This window comes from Neomonachus schauinslandi, chromosome 1 (genome assembly GCF_002201575.2).
Source record: "Neomonachus schauinslandi chromosome 1, ASM220157v2, whole genome shotgun sequence".
Taxonomy (NCBI): Eukaryota; Metazoa; Chordata; class Mammalia; order Carnivora; family Phocidae; genus Neomonachus; species Neomonachus schauinslandi.
Genome location: NC_058403.1, coordinates 196,670,092 through 196,696,092, shown reverse-complemented (window position 1 = coordinate 196,696,092; position 26,001 = coordinate 196,670,092). Strand labels below are relative to the sequence as shown.

Here is a 26,001-nt window from a genome sequence, read left to right as displayed (position 1 = left end):
TGGACTCCTAAGGGACTGCTCCACTATAACAAAGGAGGAAGCAGACCACAAAAGCCAAACAGGCAAGTGAGTGGATGCAGTGGCAGAACCTTCTAACTGCTTCCATTTTCTCAAGTAAATAAGAAGATCATCAGTTGACAGTGCAGCTGGGGAAAGGAAACAAAGTTTGAGCTAAAGGTGGTGGTACTATCTAAAAATAAGAGGGGGGGCACCTCGGTGGCTCAGTTGTTAAGCGTCTGCCTTTGGCTCAGGTCATGATCCCAAGGTCCTGGGATAGAGCCCCGCATCAGGCTCCCTGCTCCGCGGGGAGTCTGCTTCTCCCTCTCCCACTCCCCCTGCTTGTGTTCCCTCTCTTGCTGTTTCTCTGTCAAATAAATAAATTCTTTAAAAAAAATAAAAATAGGAGAGGGGCACCTGGGTGGCTCAGTTGGTTAAGCATAATAGGTCTCTTGATTTCAGCTCAGGTCATGATCTCAAGGTTGTGGGATCCAGCTCCTACAGCTCCGCACTCAGTGGGGAGTCTGCTTGAGATTCTCTCCCTCTGCCCCTCCCCCCAGCTTGTACGCGCGCGGTCTCAAAAAAATAAAGATTTTATTTTTATTTATTTGAGAGAGAGAGTACAAACAGGGCGAGTGGCAGGCAGAGGGAGAGGGAGAAGCAGGCTCCCTACTGAGTGGGGAGCCTGATGTGGGGCTTAATCCCAGGACCCTGGGATCATGACCTGAGCCTAAGGCAGATGCTTAACTGACTGAGGCACCTAGGCACCCCTAAATAAATAAAATCTTAAAAAAAAAAAAAGGAGGTAAAACAAGATTATCTGTTCAAGTACAGTATATAATACTGCCAACAACTGATTCCCACTACTCATAATACTTTATCTCCTTTTAGGCCAAGAGTTACAACCTCCCACAGAGAGGCCTCCATGACTACTCATTCTTCTTCATCCCTGAACTCCTACAGCACTTGGTCTACTAGGTGCTGCTTCCCAAATGATTATGTAAGCCTACATCACTTGATATTCTGTTTGCAATGGTAGAGAGAAGGCTCTGAAGCCAGGTACTAGTATTCAGAGCAGCTGTGAATCTTTAGGCAAGTTACTTAACCTCTGTACCTCTACTTCCTCATCTGTACCAATGGGAAAAATAATGGTTCCTACCATCACAGTTAGTGGTAATTATTAAATGAGTTAACAGAGGAAAGGGCTTAGAATAAACAATACTTAGCATATAAAAGCTAATGTTGGTTGGATACTATTATCTGTAAATTCCAGTAAAAAAAGACTGTATCTTCATTTCTATATTCCCTACAACCCCTGACAAGGTCAAAAACAGCACTGAACAGAAGTATTTGCCGACTCAATCAAGGATAAGAAACCTAGCCTTCCTAAGTTAATGGATAAAAAATGCATTGGCATAGGGGCACCCAGCTGGCTCAGTCAGAAGAACATGCAATTCTTGATCTCTTGGTCATGAGCTTGAGCCTCATGCTGGGTGTATGTAGAGATTACTAAAAATAAATAAACTTTTCAAAAATGCATTGGTTTAAGAAAGAGTTAATTTAACTTTTTGAAAGGAAACTTTCAAAATCTCAAGTTACTAAGATTAGACATTAGCCTTCAAATTTACTTCCTCTAAGCACTTCCCTTCTTTTCAAAATTGGCCTTAAGTCTCATTCTTCAAGTAGGAAGTTACTTCTTTTCAAACAAGGCTTACAAGTAACAAAATACTGTATATAAAACTCCCTAGTCCATACATTCATATACGAAACAACATGGGGAGGGGAAAAAAGACGACTAAATATCTATCTTATCATCTTAGATATGGCAAAAAGTGTTGAAGACAAGTACTCTTGGAATAGTCTTTGTTAAGTTTATTTTTTTTAGTAATCTCTACACCCAATGTGGGGCTTGAACCCACGACCTGGAGATCAAGAGTCACCCGTTCCACCGACTGAGAGAGCCAGGCGTCCCATTCTTAGAATATTGTAGAGCAGCAATTTCAACTGCTGAAGAGATTATGGAAGATCAATTTATAAAGCACTGAAGATAAGAGCAAATTCAAGGTTACCTGAATACAGTGGTGTTTCTTCAAAACCGAAACGTTTCCCAATCTAGCAAATAACTAGTTTTTAACGACAAGAGCTTTTTTTTTTTAAGATTTTATTTATTTGAGAAAGAGCACACACAAGTGGGGCGGGGGGTGGTGGGGAGAGGAAGCAGACTCCTCGCTGAGCAGGGAGCCAGACTCGGGGCTCAATCCCAGGACCCTGAGATCCTGACCTGAGCTGAAGGCAGACAGATGCTTAATGGACTAAGCCACCCAAGGCACCCCTAAGGACAAGTGTTTTTAAGGCCTATTAGGATTCCTTTCTTGTATTCTATTAAGTGTTCCCAAGCAGCAAAGGCCTGGAAATTGTACATTACAATCACTGTATCTTAACTTGTGAATGAATAATCTTGACTATTCCCTATAGTTGGAGGAAGGTGTGATCACATGCACTCCAATCCCTACCCCAACCACATATTCTAGGAGGGGCCATCTGACACATGTTTTCAAAGAGTTCCAGATGATTCTTACCCACCTCTCATCCCCACCCAAAACACTACCAAAAACCTTACTTGACCAAACATTGTATCTGGGTTTCAAAACTGAGTCCCATCCTGTGTGTGTCTAATGAACATACAGCATCTACCATATGGGCTACTCAGTAAAATCAGAAATTCATTACATGGACAGGTCCCAGACTAGCCAAAGGAAAAGATTCTACTAGAAATTAATTTCATTTATAGGCAGCAATAGTTATTGCGTTAATAGGCAGTTAACAGTAGTGGTAAAGGAGCTATACCCATTACAACCAGTTTCCTTGTGTGTCAAGTGGAGAATGAAATCTTCTAAAAAGGGTTGGTACGAAGATTTATAATAAGACAGAAAGAGCTTACCTACTGAAAATAGGTCAGTGTACAACAAATGTTTCTCATTATTATTTAGGTCTTATTTTGGACAAATGGCAACTCCCTCCAAATTCCAACTGTCCAGAACTCGAAGACCAGTTTCTAATATGGCCTGACCTGAAAAGAATGTTGTTTTTCCTAAAATTTCCTAAATTTTCCTACCTAGCAAATACAGTTGACTCATAACATAGATTTGAAACTGCACTGGTCCACCTATATGCAGATTTACATCAGAGTACTAAATGGATTTTCTCTTCCTTTGGATTTTCTTAGTATCCTTTTTTCCTCTAGCTTACTTGACTGTAAGAATACAGTATGTAATACTGTATAACATCCTTAATATGTGTTAATTGTTTATGTTATCACTAAAGCTTCCAATCAATAGCAGGCTATAGCAGTTACACTTTCAGGGAATCAAGTTATATTCGGATTTTCGACTGCACAGGTCAGTGCCCCTAACCCCCATTTGTTCAAGAGTCAAATGTAATTAGTTTTCCAAAGTATATATCACATCCATACCTCATCCCACCCTCTTCTTTCCTATTGATAAAAGTACTAAGTTATGGGCACCTGGGTGGCTCAGTCGTTAAGCATCTGCCTTCCGCTCAGGTCATGATCCCAGGGTCCTGGGATCGAGCCCCACATCCGGCTCCCTGCACTGCGGGAAAGCCTGCTTCTCCCTCTCCCCCTCCCCCTGCTTGTGTTCCCTCTCTCGCTGTCTCTCTCTCTCTGTCAAATAAATAAATAAAAAATCTTAAAAAAAAAAAAAAGTACTAAGTTATTATTTAGCTTATCTCTCACTGTCTGGAATTATAGGCCCACAATGCTTCATCCAGAAGCCTTGGGACTAGATGTTTCTAAACTCAGAATTTTTCAGATTTTAGAAAGATGATATGGTGCAGATGCCAAATACTCCATAACACACCCAATGGGTTAATACCTCAGTAAAATAAATGAACATTCATACTAAAGAGGATAAAGCCTAAACAACTTCTCATCAGTTCAGTTCAGGTTTTGCCATCAAATGAGTTTGTGGTTTTCAGAACTTTCCAAAAGGCGGCTATGAAAATCCTTAACCTGGGGTACATGGGTGGCTCAGTCACTTAAGTGTCTGCCTTAGCCTCAGGTCATGATCTCTGGGGCCTGGGATTGAGCTCCATATCAGGCTCCCTGCTCAGAGGGGAGTCTGCTTCTCCCTCTCCCTCTGCCCCCTCCCCCTGCTTGTGCACTGGTGCATGCACGTGCTCTCTCAAATAAATAAATAAAATCTTAAAAAAAAAAAAAAAGAAATCCTTGGGGTGCCTGGGTGGCTCAGTCAGTTAAGCGTCTGCCTTTGGCTCAGGTCATGATCCCAGGGTCCCTCTCCCTCTAACCCTCTCCCCCGCCTGTGCGCTCGTGCTCTCTCTCTGGCAAATAAAATCTTTTTTAAAAATCCTTACTTTAATGCCAATTTGTTTTTTTGTTTTTTTTTTTTTTTGCCAATTTGTTTTAAACATACACACACACAATCACAATCCTCTCAATACTTTTAAAGCACCTTTTCTAAGGTGCTTTTCTAATGCCCTCTAGTCTGATTTTCCTTGACTGATAACCATGCTATTACCTCAGAGAAGTGAACTGAGTCCCTCCTGCTATTTCTCTTGGGAAATTATAACAAAATAGGCTTTAAATTAGGTAAGTTGGAGATTGGGTGTGGTGTTCATTTAAACTAAACTTCAGGGCTGACAGTAATTTGAATTCTACAACCTAAATTAGCTGAATAATTTCAGTAACTTGTTCAGGGACTACACATTTTGTAATACTTATTTTCTTAGACTCACAGTAAATCTGCCTCTCTGCACAATTTTTAGCTTATTTTTGGCAGATAAGAAGCCACCAAAGATGTTTCAGATGGTGCTACTAGGTTACAACGCATGTTATTTTACATTTATTAGCCAAGCATTCATTATAAGCAGGCATAAAACAGTTCTCCAGCCAAGAAACAGAAGTAGAAACAATTCAACTGAATAACTCTGCTGCTTCTGCTGGATCAAGATCTTTACAATATTTTGGAAAGATAATGAATAAATTTCTATGCAGATAAAATAATCACAGCTTTAAAATGATTAATTTAACATACTTGAGATAATTATAATTTTACCTCATAATTCTTCAAAGGAACTAATTACGCAAAAGAAGCAGTGATGATTACAGCAAGCTTTCTACCATTTCTCAACCACCCAAGAAATAAAAGCATTTAATACAGCAAGCTTTGGACATGACTCAATTTTTACATTTTTTTACTGTACTCGTTAAACACAGTGGACACAAGAGATTAGAAGCTGAATTCATAAAACTTACCTTTTTAACATCCATATGCCTCAATTATATAATCCAGTTTGAAATTTTATATCCTGTGGTATCCCCTTCTCTGCAAAGGATAAATTCCAAGACCCCCAGTGCATGCCTGAAACCACAGATGGTACTGAACCCTATATACTATGCTTCTTCCCGTATATACATACCTATGATAAAATTTAATTTACAAATTACACACAGTAAGAGACTAAACAATAACTAATAGAACAATTACAATATACTGTAATAAGTTATGTGACTGGGGGTGCCTGGGTGGTTCAGTCGTTAAGCGTCTGCCTTCGGCTCAGGTCATGATTCCAGGGTCCTGGGATCGAGCCCCGCATCGGGCTCCCTGCTCGGCGGGCAGCCTTGCTTCTCCCTCTCCCACTCCCCCTGCTTGTGTTCCCTCTCTCACTGTATCTCTCTCTGTCAAATAAATAAATAAAATCTTAAAAAAAAAAAAAGTTATGTGACTGTAGTCTCCCACCCCCTCATAATACCATATTGTACTCACCCTTTGTGTGATGATGTGAAATGATAAAATGCCTATGTGACGAGAGGAAGTGATGTGAATGACGTAGGCACTGTGATGTAGGATTAGGCTACTACTGACTTTCTGACAGATGTCAGAAAGAGGATCATTACTTCCAGACCACAGGTAACAGAAACCATGGGTAAGAATAACTAGTGTGTTTTATTTCTCTCTCCAAATAAGTTGTTATGAATCAGTATTATACTGATGACTATTACAAAAGCAAAAGTTGTACAGTCTTTTGGAAAGTAAACTTAATCCTGTGAATTTCACATAGAAGAATGATGATCCTTATGCACATTAAAAACTTCCTCCCAACCCCAGGTTTTGTCAATGTCAGTTTCCGCAAGAGGGTGTAGTGTCAATGAGAACTATGCAAAAAATTCTTTGGATGAAACCTGGACATAAAATGTCATATTGCAGATAAGAAAACATATAAATCCCAAGACAACTATTTTATGAAATTATAAAACCCAAAGGATACAACCACCCTCAGCCAAAACAATATAATATCCTATAACTGAAGCTATTAAGCCATGATTTCTTCTTTCCTTTGCCCTGATCGCACCCCACCTACCCTTCCCCCACTTAGATAACTCATACTTTAGGCTAAGTCACTGTCTCTCAGGGCATTCCCTGAGCTCCCAACTTAGATCAGGCCCCTCGGATACTCCTCCAGCACCAAACATTTCTCTCTGCTTCACTCATCACACCCCTCCAAAGTTTCTTCCTCTCAAACTCTATTAATATTAGAATCATATCTGTCTTATTCACCATTGTCAGACAAACATAGGTGCAAGCACATAAAGTGTTCAAATAACAAATCTGAAAAAATACACTTCCAGGAGCAAAGCAGCTTTATATAACCAATTTGCTGAACACAGATTTTAAAAAGAAAACAGTTACAACATCAGCTGTGTACACTAGTGGTGAGGCTATCTTCTAGAACACTTGTTTTAGTAGTTCAAGAATTTGCCCTCACAGAATTATAGAAACCCCTCATATAAATCAGAAACTTAAGTTATCTGTAACAGGAGTGTTAAACAGATCCTCCCTATGAACTAACTCATTTGCTCTTATTTTATAAACAACTCTGTAAGTCTAACTGGCCAGTAGCTGAATTCACAGCAGTTAGAAAAATGCATGCTTAGGTGAGAAAGAGGTGCAGCCTATGACAAGACATAGGAGACAGAAAACCCTGTAAATCAGGCTCAGAAATATAAAATAGGGAGCAAGAGAAGTGCCAATCTGGCCAGTCCTAAAGCAGGCCAACATACTCCAAGAATAGAACTCAAAAACTCTTTCCCTTAGGAGGAAAGACCTCAATTATTACACAGGGAAGCTTAAGTCCCAGATACTGCAAGACAGGGAAAAAGACATCCACCACAGAAATAAAACAAAATTTAAAGCTTAAGAAAACAAGCTTCAGTTATTTAGAACACAATGATACGATTTCAGTGGTTTAAGATCTCAATTTTTCCCACAAGAGCCATATTGTACCTAAACACACATGAATCCCATTAAAGCTTAAAAGATGCCCTACAATGCATTCTCTAATAGCAAAGCTATTAGAATTATGAAACTGAAAATAAAGGTCAAAACACAGCCTTTTCTCTAGGCAGTCCTAAAAGTAACAACCAAATTAGAATCAAATTTTTGTTCAAACAATAAACCTGCTTTAAAGTGTAGATTTTCCCAGGCACTCCCTTCTCCAATATCTTTCATTCTACTGCTTTTGTACTTTGTTAAAGTACACATCTAAAATGAATAGAGTACATACCACTTCATTAAATCAAAGAAAATCACTACATTGAAAGTGTTTCAGAGCAGTGGGCAGAAACCCGTCCTATCAACTCCAAGTTCATCCACAGCAGGTCTGTGCCTAGCACACAGGAAACACCATTAAACACTAGGAAATTAAATTGAAAACATAAAGTCATTTATTTTAGCTGCAGACAACATAGGAGACCTCTGACAAAAAGGCTCAAACCATCTGTCCATTTGTTCATAATGCCCTTGAGCCTGGTACTGTCGTTATTTTGCCATCTTGATCAAGCAGTTGTCAAGGGTCGATGTCATTCAAGGGCCCTTAGAGATGAAGAGCATCAGGCCTAAAGGAGAGCAGAGTAGAACCCCACAAAGCCTGTAATATACGGCCAAATAAGAACAATCCCAGATTTAAATTCTTTGGGGCTGGAGGAAAGAAACACTCTCTTCTGGCTTCCCAAGTAACACATCTTCTCATTCACCTCAAAATGTAAATATTCTAGGGTTAACCTTAATGGATGGGCAGAATCAGGATTTGACTTTGTGCAGCCTAATTCTCCACTTATACTGCCCACAACACAATGCTTGTCTGGAGAACTGCCATACAGAGAAGAATAAACCAAGAGGTAGCTCCAGTGAGCTGCCTAGGTGTTTCAGCAATGACAATACATAGCCAGACACCCTGCATTCTGGCACAAACATCTATTCCTCTCAAGGTTCCACAATTAGCAAATGAAAACTCCTCAGGGTGAGGCCTGCATCTATTTAAAACTTTTTTCTTTTTTAAAATTGAGTGAAATACACATAATATAAAGTTTTTTTTTAATATTTTATTTATTTGACAGAGAGACAGACAGCAAGAGCAGGAACACAAGCAGGGGGAGTGGGAGAGGGAGAAGCAGGCTCCTGGCCGAGCAGGGAGCCCGATGCGGGGCTTGATCCCAGGACCCTGGGATCATGACTTGAGCTGAAGGCATATGCTTAACTGAGTGAGCCACCCAGGCACCCCTAGCACAACACTTTTAAGGTTCATCCATTTTGTGGCAGGTATTAGTACTTCATCTTTTTAAACAGCTGAATAATATTCTATTGTATGTACATAACTACATTTATTTATCCACTCATCTGCTGGTCGACATTTGGATTGTTTCCACCTTTTGGCTATATGAATAGTGATGCTATGAACATTTATGTACAAGCATTTAGTATGAGTACCTGTTTTCAATTCTTCTGGGTATACATCTAGGAATGGAGTTGCTGTGTTGTACGTTAACTATGTAACTATATGAGGAACTGCCAAACTATTTTCCACAGTGTATGCTATGAAATATCTTACCGTATTATCACCCAGACCTATTGTTAAGGAGAAAGAATAAGATCCGTAACACTGTGATGTGCAATAGTACGTATCTAAAAAAAGGAAAAATATGTAACATACATACAGACACAGTATCTCTAGAAGGAGACACAGGAAACAGTTACAAGGTTTTCTTTAAAGGAGGAGTTTGGGAAGCAGGGAGAAAGGCTTACTTTTCATGCCCACCCCTTTTGCACTGTTTCATATACATGCTTCATCAACCTCCTTGCTCTAAAATAATATATTTCAAAAAAAAATTTTAAGGGTGCCTGGGAGGCTCAGCTGGTTAAGCGTCTGCCTTCAGCTCAGGTCATGTTCATAGGGTCCTGGGATCAAGTCCCACATCAGGCTCCTTGCTAGGCAGGGAGTCTGCTTCTCCCTCTGCCTGCCACACCCTCGCTTGTGCTCGCGCTTGTTCTCACTCCGTCAAATAAATAAAATCTTAAAAAAAAAAAATCAAGGGGTGCCTGGGTGGCTCAGTCAGTTAAGCGTCTGCTTTCAGCTCAAGTCATGGTCCCAGGGTCCTGGGATCGATCCCAAAGTCCGGCTCTCAGCTCAGCGGGGAGCCTTCTTCTCCCTCTCTCCCCTGCCTGTGTGTTCTCTCTCTCAAATAATTAAAATCTTGGGAAAATAAATTAATTAAAAAATAAATTTTTTTTAAAAATTAAAAAACTTCTTAAAAAGATTTTATTTATTTATTTGACAGAGACACAGCGAGAGAGGGAACACAAGCAGGGGGAGTGGGAGAAGGAGAAGCAGGCTTCCCGCAGAGCAGGGAGCCCGATGTGGTGCTCGATCCCAGGACCCTGGGATCATGACCTGAGCCGAAGGCAGACGCTTAACGACTGAGCCACTCAGGTGCCCCCCAAAATTTTTTAAGTAATCTTGGGGCACCTGGGTGGCTCAGTTAAGTGTCTGCCTTTGAATGGAGCCCCACATTGGGCTTCCTGCTCAGCAGGGAGTTGGCTTTCTCTCTCCCCCTCTCCACCGCTCCGCTCTCTCTCCCTTTATCTCAAATAAATAAAATCTTAAAAAAAAGTAATGTCTACACGTGGGGCTCAAGCTCATAACCCCAAGATGAAGAGCTGAATATTCCAACGAAGCCAGCCAGGTGCCCCAATAAAATATTCTTAAAGCCCCCAAGAAAGCAATACAATGAGAGAGGAGGACTATTCTCTGGAATAGGAAGAATATACATCTTTTTTAAACTTTACCCTCAATGTGGGGCTTGAATTCACAACCCCAAGATCAAGAGTCACATGCTCTACCAACTGAGCCAGCCAGGCACCCCCATCTTTTGTTATAAACTTTTTTCTGTAAGATTTTATCTATTTGACAGCACAAGCAGGGGGAGAAACAGAGGGAAAGGGACAAACAGACTCTGCGCTGAGCCTGGACTCGGGGCTCAACCTACATGGGGCTTGACCTCACGACCTAAGATCATGACCTGAGCCGAATCCAAGAGTCAGCTGCTTAACTGAATGAGCCACGCAGACACCCCTCCTCTTTTATTATTGTGGTAAAATATGTATAACATAAGCAGCCGACGCTGGATTTCAGCTCAGGTCTTGATTTCAGGGTCCATGAGTTCAAGCCCGATGTTGGGCCCCATGCTGGGTGTGGCGCCTACTTAAAAAAGAAAACTTCAGGGCACTTGGTTGGTTCAGTCAGTGGAGCATGCAACTCTTGACCTTGGAATTGTGGGTTCAAGTCCCACGCAGGGTGTACAGATTACTTAAAAATAAAATTAAAGGGGCACCTGGGTGGCTCAGTCATTAAGCGTCTGCCTTCGGCTCAGGTCATGGTCCCAGGGTCCTGGGATCAAGCCCCGCATCGGGCTCCCTGCTTGGCGGGAGGCCTGCTTCTCCCTCTCCCACTCCCCCCTGCTTATGTTCCCTCTCTCACGGTCTCTCTGTCAAATAAATAAAATCTTTAAAATAAAATTAAAAAATTAAATTAAATTAAAAAGTATATATACCAAAAAAAAAAAAGAAAACTTTAAAGCTTTCCAAAGAAATGTTTTGTATCTTGACTGGGTGGCAATTACACATGTGTATGTATTTACCAAAACTTGCCAACCTGTCACTTAAATACATGCATTTTACTGCGTGTAAATTTATACCTTAACAAAGGTGATTAGGAAAAAAGCAAACAAAAAAACCCTCCCAAAGTGACTCCAAGTTTGGGATCCACCAAGTTTGGGAGCTACTGTTCCCAAGCACCAAAGCCCTGCTGTATTTCCCCAAGAATTACGGCTTAGGATGCTATCCCCCCTTCCCCCCCCCAAAAATCTCTTCCACATTGGGGTGCCTTGCTGGCTCAGTCAGTAGAGCATGCAATTCTAGATCTCAGGGTTGTGAGTTCAAGCCCCACACTGGGTGCAGAGATTAAAAAAAAAAAAAAAAAAAAACACTTAAAATAAGTTTCTTGGGATGCCTAGGTGGCTCAGTTGGTTAAGTGTCTGCATCCAACATGATCCCAGGGTCCTGGGATCGAGTCCTGCATCAGGCTCCCTGCTACGCAGGAAGACTGCTTCTCCCTCTGCCTGCTGCTCCCCCGCTTGTGCGCTGACAAATAAATAAAGAAAATCTTAAAAAAAAAAAAAAAAAAAAACCCCACAATTCCTTCCACATTCAATTAGTGTGATTATTGGGTACTACAAACTGTAGCTTGAATAGTGAAAGTTAAAGGGCTGCACGTCTAGCACTGGAGCTAAGTGCTTCTCTCTCACTGAACCCTCACAACATTCCAATACTAACCCTATATATATACTAAGGTATATAAAAAACACATGTAAGAACTAGTACTTAACTGTCAGCCTCTCTCCAGAACCCAAGTTCTTACCCAAGATATTCTACTGCCTTCCTTTTCTGAACTTAAGACCTTCAAGAGATAAACAGGAGCTTCCTTCCAAGTAACTAGAAAAGTTAGAGAGACTTCATCCAGAAAAGAACTTTTCCACAAAAAATTAAATGCACTATTTCTAACAATACTGCCAAATCATGTAATAAAATGATCTCGTGGCAAAAAATGTATAGCTACAGTATTAAATATCCACCTTAAATGTACTTCGTTAGGCTCTCAAAACCTAAATACCAAACAACAAAGTTACATAATAGTACACCAGAAAAGTGACATAGCATTTGCTCTATGGATTCATGAGAGAGACATCAGAGACCAACTGCTCTGCACCAGAGAGACCTGGACACAATGAGAAAAAGGTAAAAATATATATAAAAACATAAGTAGAATTGGGCGCCTGGGTGGCTCAGTTGGTTAAGCGACTGCCTTCGGCTCAGGTCATGATCCTGGAGTCCCAGGATCGAGTCCCGCATCGGGCTCCCTGCTCGGCAGGGAATCTGCTTCTCCCTCTGACCCTCCTCCCTTTCATGCTCTCTGTGTCTCATTCTCTCTCTCTCAAATAAATAAATAAAAATCTTAAAAAAAAAAAAAAAAAGTAGAATTTTCAACCATATGCTTAAAATCAAAACAATTTCTTAAAGTAACAGAAAAACACAGTAAATCTCTGTGTTTTAGAGTAGGTAGGAGCTGGGCTCCTGGGTGGTACAATGGGTTAAGTGATGGCTTTAGGCTCAAGTCATGATTTAGGTCCTGAGATTGAGCCCCACATCAGGCTCCCTGCTCAGCGGGGAGCCTGCTTCTCCCTCTCCTGCTCCCCCTGCTTGTGCTCTTGTGCTCTGTCAAATAAATAAAATCTTAAAAACCAAACCAAAACAACAACAAAAAAACACATTTTCCCATACGTTTTAGAAATTTGTTTTAGGTACACCTGGCTGGCTCAGTTGGAAAAGCATGCGACTCCTGATCTCAGGGTCATAAATTTGAGCCCCATGATGGATGTAGAGATTACTGAAATAAATAAAACTTGAAAAAAAAATTGTTTTAGTGACTATGGTCAGGATGCAGTGTTAGTAAAATTGGAAAACGTAATTAATGAAAACGTTAACTTCTAAAGAATAAGCCTGAAAGATACATGAAGTGTGCATATAGCAGGTACATGATAAATAAATGCTTCTGGCTTCATGACTGAACCCTCTTAAGCCACAGTTCAACACACAAGTATACATGAAAGTTAGCATGGGTTAGAAGTTGTCCAAGAGGGGCGCCTGGGTGGCTCAGTCATTGGGCATCTGCCTTCGGCTCAGGTCATGATCCCAGGGTCCTGGGATTGAGCCCCACATCAGGCTCCCTGCTCCGCGGGAAGGCTGCTTCTCCCTCTCCCACCCCACTCCCCCTGCTTGTGTTGGCTCTCTGGCTGTGTCTCTGTCAAATAAATAAATAAAATCTAAAAAAAAAAAAAACGATGGCAAAATCCTAGGACATAAATCCCAACATACTAACTCCTACAGTTAAACAAATGAAAGAAAATGCAGACACCAAACATGTTGTGTTTCTCCTAATTCAGTCAGGTAAAGAAATCCACATAACTTTTTGCATCCTACCAATAAAATCTTTGTCACTCTGAAAGCAAACAGTCACTATATAAATACAATGCACTGATAACCTGAAAGCAAAATATCCTTCAAGAATCTATTAGAATTAGAACAAGTATTTCCACTAAGGGAGAAAACTAGTATGCATTGAGCATTGTGCTATTTCATCTAAAATTCCTATAAAATGGGGTCACCTGGGTGGCTCAGTCAGTTAAGCGTCCGACTCTTAGCTCAGCTCAGGTCTTGATCTTAGGGTCTTGAGTTTAAGCCCTGCACACCCAGTGTGGAGCCCACTTTTTAAAAAAATTCCATAAAAAACGGGGCGCCTGGGTGGCTCAGTCAGTTAAGCGGCTGCCTTCGGCTCAGGTCATGATCCCAGGGTCCTGGGATCGAGCCCCACACCGGGCTCCCTGCTCGGCGGGAAGGCTGCTTCTCCCTCTCCCACTCCCCCTGCTTGTGTTCCCTCTCTCGTGGTGTCTCTCTCTGTCAAATAAATAAATAAAATATTAAAAAAAAAAAAAAAAAGATTCCAGGGGCGCCTGGGTGGCTCAGTTGGTTAAGCAACTGCCTTCGGCTCAGGTCATGATCCTGGAGTCCCTGGATCGAGTACCGCATCGGGCTCCCTGCTCAGCAAGGAGCCTGCTTCTCCCTCTAACCCTCCCCCCGTCATGTACTCTCTCTCTCTTTCTCGCTCTCTCAAATAAATAAATCTTTAAAAAAAAAAAAAAAAGATTCCATAAAATTCCTATAAAATGAATATAATCTTCATTTCATAGACAGGTCCTGAGGCTCACAGAAATAATCTGGTTAAAGATATATATATATACACACACACACACACACATATATATATATATACACACACCTCTTCTATGACACAACTTTGTAATTACAGGGCCATGAGCATTTTTGATGAAGAATCTGATAAGCATAACCTTCCTTACTTTTGTTTTTACATACAATAACGTAGAAATACACAATTGAGGAAACAACTTTGAAACAGTCTCCCCTCTTACAGGGGAGGCCATCAATCAAACTACTCTAATGCATCACTCAAAGTACTTAAAGGAGAAATTTCAAGACTTGTGGATAACAATAGAGTACGTATCCAGGGGTGCTGGGCTAGTTGTCTTCCTATGCCCAGTAGTTGCACTGAGCTAATCTTGCCATGGATCAGAGATTCAGGAAGTCACATCTTCCAATATATCAGCAAAGCCTATGAGCACTCCTTACAATATACTGTGAATCCCTCCACTTCCACTGTTACCATTCTTGTCCAAGCCACTATCATCTGTCACTGGATTTAAAGAGCCTCCAGTAGGGGTGGCCTGGGTGGCACAGTCAGTTAAGCATCTGATTCTTGGTTTCAGCTCAGGTCATGATCTCAGCGTCGTGAGATGGACCACCGCATCAGACACCACGCTCAGTACAAGGTCTGCTTGAGATTCCCTCTCCCTCTTGCCCCCCCAACTGTGCACTCTCCCAAATAAATAAATAGCTTCCAACAGATCCCCCTGCTTCCATTTTTGCCACCCTGTAGTCTATTCTCCATACATGAGCTAGAAATATAAACAAATCAGATCTCATTACTCCCATTATAAACAATTATAAAAACCCTTTAATAGCTTTCCAACACAACCGGAATAAACTCTAAATTTCCAGTTCCTACAACATCTGGCCCCTGCCTACCTGTAAGACTTTATTTCTTTTATTCTTCCCACTTGCTCTTTAGGCTCCAGCCATTCAGGGTTTTTTGCTGTTCCCTAAAAAGACAAGCCCATCCCTTACCTATCATCAGACTTCCCTACTAGAACAGTAACGACACAAGCAGGACTATTAACATTTTTGTGATTATTATTTTTTTTTTAAAAGATTTTGTTTATTTTTATTTACTTGACAGAGAGAGAGAAACAGCATGAGAGGGGATAGGGTCAGAGTGAGAAGCAGGCTCCCAAGGAGCAGGGAGCCCGATGTGGGACTCGATCCCAGGACCCTGGGATCATGACCTGAGCCGAAGGCAGTCGCTTAACCAACTGAGCCACCCAGGCGCCCAACATTTTTGTGATTATTAACACCTGATGTGCTTTCTACTTTCTTGTCAATGATAACTGAGAAAAGTCGGTAAGATTCAAAACCAACAGACTTTTTAGTTCCAAACCAATTGTTCGTATTTCTAGGAATAAAGAGATCATAAAACAAACATCATAAAACAAACGAAAAACTTCTTGAGGGAAGGAATTTTTTTTTTAATGTGAGACTTAGTTTATTTTCTTAAGTAAGCTCTATGCCCAAAGTGGGGTTTGAATTCATGACCCAAGATCAAGAGTCGCATGCTCCACCAACTGAGCCAGCCAGGCACCCAGAGAGCAGGGACCTTCTTTGTTTTCTTCAGATGTGTCCCAGAACAGCATCTGACATATAGTAGCTATTCAATAACTACTTGTTCAAGGAATGAATGACAAAACTACAACCCAGCTTGGTCATTCTTCTTACCATGCCAAGGAGGAATTCAAAGCCAACCAAAACCACTACCATTTTATGCCCTCACTGCCAGGTAGCCCATCTCACCAAAAAATATTCATCCTCTTCACAGCTCGCTTCTCCATATAGAGTTCCCTCAGACCCAAAGAGAACAAGGAAAGCTGATCAAAAAGTACTAGACCAAGATATCATGGTATCAATTAAGATATTTCTATTTCCGGGACACCTAGGTGGCTCAGTCGGTTAAGGGTCTGCCTTTGGCTCAGGTCATGATCCTGGGGTCCTGGGATCGAGTCCCGCATCGGGCTCCTTGCTTAGCAGGGAACCTGCTTCTTCCTCTGCCTGCCACTCCCCCCTGCTCTGACAAATAAAAAAAACTTAAAAAACAAAATAAATTAAAAAAGGATACTTCTATTTCCTTTATTTGTAATTAGTTTAAATATCTAAACAACCCCTGGATGGGCTATTATACCAGCTGTTAACATTGCTCCCAACTAAAGCAATAGGTCTCTGACCCCTCTGGTAAGAGGGAAGCTTGTCCTCTGATCTTCATTCTCTAGCTGGCTCATTTGCTATTGATAAATAGATATACCCGAAGCACAAGCTCTAGATAAACTGTATGATAACCTATCGAAAAAATGAAAACTTAAAGATGAAAAACAGAAGGAGTAAGATGGGAATGGCCCAGAAGTGAAAGAATACGTGTTTAACACAGGGAGTCCATCTCCTTAGGAAATATATCCTCATCTAAAAAAGAAATACCTTGGGAGGCGTTAAGCTGTTAAGTGTCTGCCTTCAGCTCAGGTCATGATCCCAGGGTCCTGGGATCAAGTCCCTCATTGGGCTCCATCCTCAGTGGGGAGCCTACTTCTCCCTCTGCCTGCCGCTCCCCCTGCTTGTGCTCTCCCCACCGCCGACAAATAAATACATACTCTTTTAATAAATAAATAAATAAGAAAAAAAGAAATATCTTAGGGCGCCTGGGTGGCTCAGTTGGTTGAGTGTCTGACTCCTGGTTTCGGCTCAGGTCATCGTCTTGGGGTTGTGGGATCAAAACCTGTGTCAGGCTCTGTGCTGGGTGTGGAGCCTGCTTGGGGTTTTCTCTCTCCCTTTACCCCTCCTCCCCCCATCTCTAAAAAAGAAAAAAAGAAAGATCACTTAGAAGTAAAAAAGGAAGTTAGAAGAGTACCTTATGGAGAGATAAGAAAATAAGACCAGAGAGAAAAGGTATGGAATAAGATAAAGAATTCAAGATTGGTGAAGAGAATCATTAACAGTAATGCACTCACATTTCCCTAGAACTTAACATTAATATATAATAATCTGTCTTCCAAGGGAAAAGGGAAGTAAAAGAAGAGGTTTCTATTTACATACCTTACAAATGTGCTGCAAGACCCACGGCCTGTGTGGCAGAAGTTCTACAAGTGCCTTGAACTTCTCAGATGAAGGGCACTATAAAAATATAAAAATATCAAGAATTATGTCTATTGATTTTACAATGAAAAAAGCCAAAACATAGGATGTAAACAGGCTTGCCCAAAGTTCCGTGAAGTAATTTAGGATCCAAGAGAGGGAAAAAGTGTAGAATTTAATTTTTGATTGATATACCACCAAATTTATCACATTTATACAAGTTTTAGCTTCCTTCAGTTAATAAAATGCTCACAATCAACATTATCTTGTGAATATTATAATATTGTCCTTTTTAAAGCAAAACAAAAGCAAAAGCAAATGAATCCTATGTAAATTAATTTTCCAACATTTTATTATAAAAATTTTCAAACACATAGCAAAGTTAAAAGAATCTTACAATGAACACATCTAATCCTACTACCTAGACTACTATGAACATTTGAATAACTTGCTTTATCTAATTACACATTCTTCTTAATATGGCATTACAGAGAAATTACAGGCTGAAAGGCAACTGTCCAAAAATCAATGGCTTCAAAAACCCAGGGTGAAGGCATTAGGTCAAAGAAAATAATATTCAGAAGTCTTTCTGATATTTTTGTCAGAAATGATCAGTATTAGTTTACTACTGGGATGCCTGGGTGGCTCAGTTGGTTAAGCGTCTGCCTTTGGCTCAGGTCATGATCCCAGCACCCTGGGATCAAGTCCCACATCAGGCCCCTTGCTCAGCGAGGAGTCTGCTTCTCCCTCTGCTGCCGCTCCCCCTGCTTGTGCTAACAAATAGGTAAATATTAAATATACATATATATTAACTATTTGAAGTCAGAATGGACTCAGATCTACTCCTACTCTTGGAGAGTGATTCTAGTTATTTGTTTAATATCAGATCATATCATTCTCCTGCTAACAAACATCTAACGAGGGGCGCCTGGGTGGCTCAGTTGGTTAAACATCTGCCTTCAGCTCAGGTCATGATCCCAGGGTCCTGGGGTCAAGTCCTGGGATCAAGCCCTGCGTCTCGTTGGGCTCTCTGCTCAGCGGGGAGCCTGCTTCTCCCTCTCCCTGCTGCTCCCCCAGCTTGTGTGCTCTCGCTCTCAAATAAATAAAATCAATCTTTAAAAATCTAATGATTTCTCATTTCAGAACAAACCCAAAGAACTTCCCATATCCTAACGGCCCTACAGGTTTTCGTCCCTACCCACCTCTCTAATTTCATTTTACCTTCCACTTCTCCCTTTACTCCACTCCAAACATTTTGGTTGCTTATGTTCTCCTCTTTCCCTTCATGTGAACAGTAAAACACTATTATAAACATGCTTAAACATATTTACTTTATCCACCCTCTTCATTTAAAAAAAAAAGCTCAATTTGGGACAAACTGCAAATTGGCTGCAATGTAACAGAATGTATCTCATATTTTGACCATTATTAACTATAAAATGTTAACCAGGATCATCTGGAGGAAGCGCCAATAAATTCAGACCAACACCCAGAATGAGCAGCGTCAATGCCTATCTGATTTTCTGTCACATGACTACCATAATTATGAGTATACAAGGCCTTCACTTAATACTACAGCACCACAGATTAAAAATGAGTCATTTGAAATAGAAACACTTGAAATAGGAATTTTACAGTAATTACTAACTTTAAACTGTCTTGGAAATTTTAATTTATTAATCTCATAAGTACTTAACAGCGAGCATATCCCCAAAGAGCACATATAGTAAGACACGTTAACACATGTTTAAAATTTAGTTACATTAAAGCGTAGGTGCAGGCAAACTAAGTTCCACTGGCCAGGGATAAAGGATAAACTAAGTGGTAGGGGAAGGAAAATAACTTTTAGGTACCTTTTACAAGTACAAATATATGTGATTAAAATCCAGTGATTATGTACCATTTATCATTATCACTAGTGCAATTAAACCCAAACTGCTGTCTATAGAAGCTCAGCAAGCCCAAATTAGTTCTCTTAGAAGTTGAAATATCGGGGCGCCTGGGTGGCTCAGCTGGTTACGCATCTGCCTTCGGCTCAGGTCATGATCCCAGGGTCCTGGGATTGAGCCCCACATCGGGTTCCTTGCTTGTCAGGGAACGTGCTTCTCCCTCTCCCTGTACTGTTCCCCCTGCTTGTGCTCTCTCGCTCTATCAAATAAATAAAATCTTTAAAAAAAAAAAAGTTGAAATATCAGTCTTTCTTCTGACAGAGTTAACATAAATAAATCTCTCAGCTCTAGGACAACTAAGAAGTCCCAAAGTAGCAACTCCTCCTGTCACTACTTGAACTCTACTTCATGGACAGGAAACACCTCAAGATCTACCTGTTTTCATTCTCCTAATAAGAATCAGGACTAGGAGAACATTTCAACAAACTACCACCATACACACATATACACAGGGAATTGTTGACTTGATATGTGTTTCTCTCCATCCCACCTCAAATCAATAGGGAGAAGAGCCCTCAGTCACATGATAACATCTTAGCCTGACCTAATTATGTTGGATTTGGAACAGGGGAGTCTGGGCCTCCCTTTGGAAGAAGTTGTTTCCTCAAGAAGACCCAAACACCCAGGGGCCCCTGGCTGGTGCAGTCAGTTAAGTATCTGACTCTTGGTTTCGGCTCAATCATAATCTCAGGGTCGTGGGATCGAGCCCCGAGTGAGCCCAGAGCTCAGGGAGGAGTCTGCTAGGTTTCTCTCTCCCTGTCCCTCCACCCCTTCCCACACTCACTCACTCCTCTCAAATGGATAAATAAATCTTTTTTTTTTTCTTAAAGATTTTATTTATTTATTTGAGAGAGAGAGAGAATGAGAGAGAGAGAACACATGAGAGGGGATAGGGTCAGAGGACGAAGCAGACTCCCTGCCGAGCAGGGAGCCCGATGCGGGACTCGATCCAGGGACTCCAGGATCATGACCTGAGCCGAAGGCAGTCGCTCAACCAACTGAGCCACCCAGGCGCCCTGGATAAATAAATCTTAAAAAAAACCAAAAAAACAAAAAACACCAAACACCTAAAGCTAAAATTAAGCCAACCAGGGACCCTATATATTTATGTATTTCAATCAACTGCTGCAGGACCATTCAGTTTCATGGAGGAGAATGTTGTGAAGCTAAAGAACTGAAATTTGTTTAGAAAATGAATTTTTCAGATTTTCATAACATATATAAAATCAGTAATACATAAAAGGAGTAAACACTGGAAATAAATCCTGAATTTTACCTAACTCTAAACAAGGTGTTTTAGAGTACAAGGAGAATACCTTAAAGAGAAAACAGTTCTGGCCTGCACCTAACTAGAAAAATGACCTTAGGAAATTTACATAAGTCTCTGGGACTCAGTTTCCTCAGATGAGGAAATGGGGTTGGACCATATAAGTCCTGAAGATTCCTTCTGGGTCTAAAATTCTTGATCTATGAAAAAGTTGGTGGATTCCTATTTTCTTCCTCCCTCCAGTACAGATTTTTATGAGAACAGAAACCGTAACTCTAGCACTAGACTCTGACTTAAAGCAAGTTTTCTTCTATTTTGTTAGGTCCCCAAGAGCCACCACTGCTCTACAAAAGTAGATGGAACTACTCTCCAGACAATTTATCAAAAGAGTTCTTTAAGTAAATTATCCTTCACAATTAGGAATTAGTCTTGTACTTTCAGGTCACTTGCGCCCAACGCTCGAACCAGTATCTCTACCAACTTAGCCATATCTAAAGTGACAATCATGCAATGGTATATACATGTTACACATCTGGATATCTGACACTGAGTGAAAAATTCTCACCACATATAACATTTTTAAGAATTTTTTAAAAGTATTTTTTCCCTTCAAATCTGGGAGGGAGGACTATAATCTGACCGCACACCTGCAAGAAACATTTTCTTCAAAGACAAAAACACAAAAAGAAGCAAACAAGTCACGAATATTGGTAAAAATTTTAAATCAGAACCCTTAAAAAACACAAGTGAAACCAACTGTGAGGCAAAAAGGATGCCAATTTTACACTATAAACTACTAAACATTGTTTTGACCAATTCGATTTGCGTGCAAACAGTGCTATTTAATAAAGACGGCTTGTTAACTGGGTTCAATCGGTAACTAAGGACAGCTGTTTAGGTGATTCCTATCAAGGCAGTAACTTAGACTAAGCAAAATTCCAAATTAATGTTCTATTTCAATGCAACACAGTTTAAATCATGAAAAAAAATGTTTTCAACTGGAAAATTCCCTTTCCAATACCCAAAAATCCTAACCCGTAAGATTTCAACACTACTTAACTTACACAATCTCCGAGAATACTGCATTTAAAAAGAAAATCTACCCAAAACATAACTGGACTTCACCCTGTATAAAACGGTGATTCATGTTTCATATTCAATGTAAAAGCCAAAATGGAGTTGTAAAGAGTTTCTTTCCCATTTCAACTCTCAACAGCCACGCGCGCTTCGCCGGAGCCGGCTGCACGGCGCGGTCGCCGGGCCCGGCTCGAAGCCCCCGCCCTGCCCGGCACAGCCGTGCGAGAGGAAGAGCCGGGGACCGCGGGCGGGCGGCTTGGGCTCCACCAGGCCTGGCCGGGCGGGGGAAGGGGCGCGGGAGGCCGCGGGGCGCGCTTCCGGGGACTGCGCGGGCGGGGCCGCCGCTTTGGGGAGCGGGGCCCGGGCCAGGAGGCAGAGGCAGGGGCAGGGGCCGGGGCCCAGGGGCAGCCGGCTGAGAGCAGCAGGTGGGGCGCGGCCGCGGCGGGGCTGCGGGCGGGCGGGCGGCCGGAAGAGTGCCGGGAGGGCGGGCGGGCCCGGGGCGCCGCAGCGCCAGGAGGGAACCCTCTCGCTCACCTCAGGCGACGAGTCGCAGTCCGGCCTCTCTGCGCTGAGGACGCCTGTCCGCGAGTCGCAAGCTCGGAGACGGGCGGGTGGCTGAGGAGACGGCAGCAGACTAACGAGAGAACCGACGAAGAACGGCGGGCGGCGGGCGGGGAGCGCGAGCGAGCGAGGGCGGTCGGCGGCGGGAGGGCGGGGAGCGACGTGCGCGCCCCCGTGTGCCAGCGGGCTCGAGCCAGCCCCAGTCGCGGTCCCGCGCACGCGCGCGCACTCACAGCTCAGCCACGATTGCTCAGGAGCGCGTCCACGCCCTAAAAGCAAGGCGCTTAACCAATCACTGCAGCCGCGTGGGGCATCACGGGAACTCCGGGGCTATAAAAGACCTGGTTGCTATTTTATGCTTCTCGGCTCACTCATCCTTTAAGCAAGCAGGGTGGGGCTAGTGCGCGTGCGCGGTTTTATTACTCCGCCCCAAACTGCCAACTCTTCGCGCAAGCGAAGTAGGCTCACCTTGCCTGGTTTACGCGTGCGCATTAATGGGCCTGGGCCCGGAAGACCAGACGCCTGCGCTGTGGGGACTACAGTGACAGTCCCCGGGGTGGGGCATGGGCCAGTCATGGCGGAGCCTTGGTCTGGGCAGTTCTTGCAGGCTCTACCGACCACGGTGCTGGGCGCGCTGGGCACCCTGGGCAGCGAGTTCCTGCGGGAGTGGGAGGCGCAGGACATGCGCGTGACCCTCTTCAAGCTGCTGCTACTGTGGTTGGTGTTAAGTCTCCTGGGCATCCAGCTGGCGTGGGGGTTCTACGGGAGCACGGTGACAGGGCTGTATCACCGCCCAGGTGAGGCTCCCCACCCCCACCGGACTGTACCATTGGGCTCCCCAGAACCCCCTAGACTACCACTGGTCCCCTGAGAACCTTATCACAACTTAACGCTGTACCCTGACCCATGCCAACATACCATTTCATGCCAGAAACCCCGGTCCACCCATCACATTTTAACTATTCCCTTGAACCTCCATCAGACATTACTAGTCCCTTTAGGGCCCCCACGAGACCACCAGACAACACCACTGGGCTGATACCTGCTCAGATCCCCACCCTCAGCCTGCTGCAGCTCTGGATGTGTTCCTGCCCCCAGGTCTGGGCGGCCAGAATGGATCCACACCTGATGGCTCCACGCATTTCACTTCGTGGTGAGTAAATCTGTGCCCATGGCAACCCCATGCTTGGCAGGCAGAGGACACACCTGTGCTGGGAACAGGGACAGGGGCAGGAAGTTCTTAGGCAGGAGTCCGCCAGTTTAGTGGCCTTTGCAGCAAGCTCCAAGGCCTGCAAGTGGAGCTCAGGCTTCAAGTGACACCAATTTCTGAACAGCCCATCAATAGGCTGTTCAGCAACCTGTGAGGTGGTGATTTCAGAGATGAAATGGCAAGTCTGTTGGGTTCCACTCTACTGCAAGCCCCTCAATTAGGAAGGTAGGAGCCTCTGTCCTTATTGCACTGACTGGCCTCATCAAGGTCAGCCTCCTCATCTGTAAAACCAAATCCCCTAATCAGAGCATTCGTTCAACTAATCTCTGAGCTCCTACCATATGACAGGGCCACACTAGGTCCAGAGAACAAGGATAACCCAGGCCCTGTTTACAGGGGGAGCCAGAGATTTAAAAGAGAGGGCAGCAAAAAATAAATAAATAAAAATAAAAGGGAAGGGGCAGCAGAGCAGGGGGTGAGGGCAGTCAGAGTTTTCTCCCAAAACAGACAGCTAAGCTGAGGGCAAAGGCTAGGGAGTGGTTAAGTGTACCAGGCCGAGAATGGATAGCATGAGAGCCAGGGCAAGAACAAGGGTGTCATATTGGAAGACTAGACAAGGCTGTGACACTGCAGCTCAAACATGAAGGCATGGAGGGACCATGAAACCCTATCCTAAATCTCAGGAAACTACTGAAGGACTCAGCAAGGCTATGGCCTGATCTAACTTGTCTTTGTGACTGCCTGCTTCATGGCAAGAAGATAAAGGGGTCCAACAGAGAAGGCAAGAGGCCAGTTAGGAGGCTTGCCGCTGCCCAGGTCCTGGGCAACTGGGGAAAGACAGGAACACCATGATCAGGCGAGGAACCAGGAGGAAGAACGTGTTGGCAAGAGACAGGTGGGGGACCCAGTGTGGGCCGTGGGAACTCAGTAGAGAGGTCTAGGTTGTAGTGTGGCCTTACTGAGCCCACCTCAGCCCCTAAAGGGCTAGAGAGCCAATCAGGGACGGTTAGGCTGCCTGGGAATAACCCCTCTCTTCTCTCCATCACTTTTAGGGAAACAACAGCAAACGAACCTCTCAAAACCCACAGAGAATAAGGGAAGGCAGCAGAGGGATCTCCAGGGACATCACCGGGTCTGCTGGTTCCCACACTGGGTTCTGCTGCTGCCCAGACCCCAGAGACAACGACAGGGAGGTCAAGGTTGGGGGCAGGGAGTACCCCAGTGCTTGCAGGCCTGGGCCTCCACTGCGCTTGGCCTTGCCTCCAGCAGCTCCAGGCATTGGGCCAGTAAAGTTTGCCTCTACCCTGATCTGGGTGCCTTAAGGAGAAGGCATGCTCCTCCCTCCTCTCTTAGGGGTAAGCTCAGAAGCCTCTGGGTTGGAGAGGCCAACAGTCCATTTTCTGCCTTGGCTTTTTCCTGTCCCTCTTCCCATCCGCCTGGGATGTGACCCCATAGAAATTTGTCCTGAGAGGAAACTTGAGGTTGACCAGCTCTGGGATTTGTAAGGGAAGCCTGTTTTCCCCTAAGCTCTAGGTTTCTTGAATTTGTTTTTGCTTTGTTGGCAGGGAGCCAGGGAATTCTGGACTGGACATGGCCTTACACTGTGTAGTTACTTAGCTGGCCCATTCAAGTGTAAGGCAGGGGGAGCTGGCACCAAACTGGACTTGGAGGCACCACACACCCACCTCCCTGGCCCATCCAGAGCTTTCCAGGTGTGAGTCAGGCTATGGAAATAGTCTTTTCCTGGATATCAACTCATTCATACTCCTCTGTCCTTCTTGTTGGGAAGCTGGGTGCCTGAAAGAGGCCGAGCCCTGGGGGGTGGCCTTCCACCCCCACCGTTTTTAAGTGCCCATGGGGTTGTACCCTGCCCCCCACAGGGAGACACTAAGCAGTTAGTGAGGAGTTGCCCTATCCCACCACGCCCTGCAGCTTCATCACTTCCCATCTTGACCCGGAGCCACAGGAGCCTCATCCTAAGAGGACACCGTCTCCCCACTGGCACCATCTCAGCCCCCAAGAACCGTCAGCCGGGAAGAGCCCCGGGCCTGCCACCTACACTGTGGGCCGGGGCAGCTTACAAAGGTCAGCCTTTGTAAGCGGCACATGCACTTTCTGAAAGCAGCGTACTGCTAGAACTGCCTCCGAAGGCCGTACTCCTACCTGCTTCTGCTGCGCCACCAGCTACCTCAGTGTCCCGCCGCCTGCTTCCTCTATTAGAGGTCACATTTCCATCCAGCAGCCTTTGGCTGGCCACCTTGGCAGCAGAGGTGCATTGGAAGTAGGACCACACTGAACTGATGTACGTGGACCTCCTCCGGAGCTACCTTCTGACTGGTAGGATGACAGTTTTGTAGCCCCGGCCCTGCCCATTGACACCACCCCACAGAACCAGGGTCTCACGTTTCACCCCAGGTTCAAGTGAGGATGTAGCTTATTAAACATGGAAGTGCATCAGCTGTGTGATTATTGAGACAGGACAAGGGTGTGCATGCACAGGGGAGACTGGAGAGGGAACATTGCCCCTCAGCGCCCAGAATGCAACGACTTGCAGAGGTGGAGAGGTGACACCAGCTCCCTGGAGGAGCAGTGGTGAGTGCCTGACAGGGAGGGGCACTATCATTCGTTTTTATAGACCTGCCCCTC

The 26,001-nt window shown here is 43.7% G+C and overlaps 2 protein-coding genes across 4 annotated transcripts in view; one reads left to right on the top strand and one right to left on the bottom strand.

Annotated features, from left to right (window-relative positions):
- The window catches only part of RHOA (ras homolog family member A), a 62,245-nt gene extending 39,930 nt beyond the window's left edge, over positions 1 to 22,315 (bottom strand). Inside the window, exons 1-2 of the mRNA XM_021686899.2 lie at positions 22,119 to 22,315; positions 17,253 to 17,330 (exon numbers count right to left, since the gene is read on the bottom strand). The gene's annotated coding sequence lies outside the window, so the exon portion shown is untranslated. The remainder of the gene's footprint in view (positions 1 to 17,252; positions 17,331 to 22,118) is intronic.
- A 245-nt stretch (positions 22,316 to 22,560) lies between these two features.
- TCTA (T cell leukemia translocation altered) lies at positions 22,561 to 25,809 on the top strand. Of its 3 annotated transcripts, XR_002480125.1 has the most exons (4): positions 22,561 to 22,942; positions 23,196 to 23,298; positions 24,408 to 25,067; positions 25,288 to 25,803. XR_002480125.1 is itself a non-coding variant. In XM_021686901.2 (3 exons), exons 1-3 carry the CDS (start codon positions 22,720 to 22,722, stop codon positions 24,448 to 24,450), a joined length of 321 nt encoding a protein of 106 aa, XP_021542576.1. In that variant the 5' UTR covers positions 22,561 to 22,719; the 3' UTR covers positions 24,451 to 25,809. The 3 variants fall into 3 exon arrangements, 2 of the variants coding, with proteins under 2 accessions (XP_021542576.1, XP_021542575.1); XM_021686901.2 differs by having other exon boundaries at positions 23,244 to 23,298; positions 24,408 to 25,809; XM_021686900.2 differs by having other exon boundaries at positions 24,408 to 25,803.
- Positions 25,810 to 26,001: the final 192 nt, after the last annotated feature.